Source organism: Pterocles gutturalis, unplaced genomic scaffold, assembly GCF_000699245.1.
Source record: "Pterocles gutturalis isolate BGI_N339 unplaced genomic scaffold, ASM69924v1 scaffold32424, whole genome shotgun sequence".
Classification (NCBI taxonomy): Eukaryota; Metazoa; Chordata; class Aves; order Pterocliformes; family Pteroclidae; genus Pterocles; species Pterocles gutturalis.
The window spans coordinates 15,092-18,186 of NW_010136850.1; the positions used below are offsets into that span (position 1 = coordinate 15,092).

General features: G+C 35.5%; 1 protein-coding gene across 1 annotated transcript in view; it reads right to left on the reverse strand.

The window, feature by feature from the left end:
- The window catches only part of GPR183 (G protein-coupled receptor 183), an 8,969-nt gene extending 7,685 nt beyond the window's left edge, over nucleotides 1-1,284 (reverse strand). Inside the window, exon 1 of the mRNA XM_010082461.1 lies at nucleotides 1,178-1,284. Coding sequence (XP_010080763.1) covers nucleotides 1,178-1,218 — 41 coding nt within the window. The 5' untranslated portion in view covers nucleotides 1,219-1,284. The remainder of the gene's footprint in view (nucleotides 1-1,177) is intronic.
- Between the last annotated feature and the right edge of the window lie 1,811 nt (nucleotides 1,285-3,095).

Genomic DNA, 3,095 nt, shown 5'->3' on the forward strand with positions numbered 1-3,095 from the left:
AGAAGAAAAAAAGGTCAAATAAGAATTTGTATCTTCCTACTACAAAAAATGCACACCTTTACATTATTTTTTTTTTATGGGTGATATGGAACCTGTACAGGTACAGTCTTTAATTTTAGGGATTACAATTTCATAACTTTAGCTTAAATTTATTATTCCTTACATGTTTACATACTCCTCAGTCTTTCAGGCAGAAAGGGATGATATTTGAACTCTTAAAGACTAATTGACAGGTAAGTTTTCAGTCCCCTCATCCCTCTTCTGGAGGAGACATTACAATGACCTCTTGTATTATCTGCTCAAAGGCATGCATGCCATCTCTATAATTTTTAAGATAAATTATAGGTGAGTTCTTGTCTGTTGAACAATCTATCTTTTTTTTGCCAGTATAGTATGAAAAATGGATCCTTTTGAATTGGGAAGATGTATAAAAATCATATCACATGTAATATTTCTTTAGCCTTGTGGCATGAAGATCAATAATAGGGAAAAAGATGCTTGGTGATTGTGATTCAGAAAAACAATTCCTTCTAAAAACTTTGTAAGAAATCCGTGTTGGAAGACGAAAGAGGAGTTAGCTCATTTGAATTCTTAAAATATTCTGTTGCAATATTTAGACATGAGAAGAGTGACCGAGGAGCTCTTGAGCTGATAGTAAAGTCTATTTCATAGATAAGGAGCGCATGTGATAGAGCAAGCTAAGCCTTCACATCCATAGAACGGATTTGTTTTAAGGCTCTCTCCTACTAGTAAAGTGTTCTGCGAGGTTCAGAGAATGACTTAAGAACCGCAGTGCTTCAGTTCTGTTTATCCAGTAGTTATTTCTGCATGAGTATAGTTTATGTTACTGTTGCTAAAAAAATCATTTAAGCTAAGTATCAGATGTTTCCCTGTGATTTTCGAAAGGCTGTATTAAAATAAAGGACTTAAAATAACTTGTTGATGCTGTGGGTCAACAGATTGGTTAAATAAAAATTAACTGGCAGAAGATTAATATGTCAACAAAAAATACCACTGAATTTCTTCCACGAGCCTTCTCTGTCCCATCCAAAGATCATTTATCCTTCCTACCACATGAAAATATTCAGTATAATGCAAAGAAGAAATAATATTTCTGAAATTGTTTGCTGTTGTTCAGTGAAAAAAAAATGAAAAGTTAATTATTTTATGTACTTACATATCTGTAGCTTCTTGGATCCTCTGAGCAGTTAAGGGCATTAGCAGGGTGGCTTGACTGTGAAAGTTTACCCTTGCACATTGTTTTCAAGAGTGATTACGTGAGTCTCTTTTGTGGGAGGGGTAGGTTTTTTTCAAGGGCTTAAAAAAAACCTTGTTTGTATGCTGGTCTTGATTTGCTGCCTACTGTTTTATGGGATGTGAAAGCATCTATTTTTAATCCTTTTACAATTAGTCTGTTCAAAGAGAGTAATTAGAAACAACCCTGCCGCCTCCCCCTTGAAGTTACGCATTACTGACTTTCATAGAAGGGACTTTACCCAGAGGTTTACTTGACTAACTGTTGACCAACTAAAATCCCTGAGTGAAAACTTTGTTTATATGCCATTTGCATTTAAAAAACTCTTAGTTTGTGGCAAAGAGCTGTACGATCAGTACATGCTTTAAAACTGCTCCTTACTGATCAGATCTGACACAGCACAAGAAAACCTCAGAACTGAAGCATACTGAGATGCTGTGTAAAAACAGACATCTCAACAGCCTGTGTACATTCCCAGCACTGTTTTAGTATCGTAATGATGAGGCTTTACAGAAATGCCCTTTGAAAATATATGAGGGAGTTGAAGAACAGCAGTGGTTTGAGAGATTAATGAGGATGTGTGCCTTTGCAAATTGTTTGTTGCATTTCGAAGAAGGATAGTAATAATATTAATGATAATATTAATAATAATACACATGTAAGATAAATACATTAAAGTTAAAAAGCTTTTAAAACACAAAACCAATTCCCCTAAAATTATATTGATAAGAATGAGTGACTAGGGAATGGGAAAGGAATAGGATGCCAGATTGTGAGGTGTAACCCCTTTTTACCTGGAATAACCTTATTTCTGGGTAAAGAACATTGATCTAAGTGTTAAATTGTGTGTTTGTTAAGAGGGTTTTGGAGATCAGAGATAGATGGAAAACCCTGTCTTTTGCTGTTAGAGGCTGTGGTTGAAAGTTACCTGGGATTTTCCCCAAAACTCATACTGATCGTTCATGACTGCAAATGACTATTTATCTTTAAAGTGGCCTCATTTAGTGGCCTGATTTTAAAGAAACAGCAAGTAGGCATGATGATGCTCTTATTAGCACTGATGCAGAGGGTGGAATGCCTCTTTGGGAACGATAGGGCATCGTTCACGTCACAAGTGTTTGCTGACGTTACAGTGTTGGAGGTGTAGAAAGATATAATCTCGACTAACATGTCCGTCTCATCAGAAAGCCTAAAGTAAATGCAAATCTAATGACAAAGTTAAACTGAATGTACCTTGTCTCATGGGAAATGTTCTTGCTAGAGCAGAATGAAACAGAGCCTTATGAATTGCTTCTCTGTATGCTTGAAGCATTTAGTTGGCACTATACATTGATTTTTTTTTTTATTTTTTTTTTGGTGGTGATCTCCCAGTGCAGATACGGCTTTAGTCCTCTTAGATGCCAGGGAGGTGAAGGGCTCAATCTAGGGTTTTCAGCTCCTCAGTTTTTATTGGGACATTTATCTTCCAAAACCAGATTCAGAAAGTCTTTGAGAGAACTTACTGGGCTTATTCTGGATTTTTTTGCTTTCTTGTTTTTAAATTATTTTTTAATTATTCAGCTTAAGTACAGAGTAGAATCTGTTTAAATGAAGTGATGAGAATTAAACACTGTTTAATGGGAAATTGCACAGGGAACTTGCTTTATATGTACACAAAGTAATACTGCAGTGTGGTTCCCTCTGTGCAGCAGAAAAAATATGTAGTAGAAATGGGCAATTTTGAGATACACTGGCATGTAGTAGTCTTTGCTCAAGGGCTGACATTAGTACCACAGCTTCATATTAAAGGAAATGTTTCTTTCAAAATAGACTTACCATTATAAAATAATGCCAGTATGTG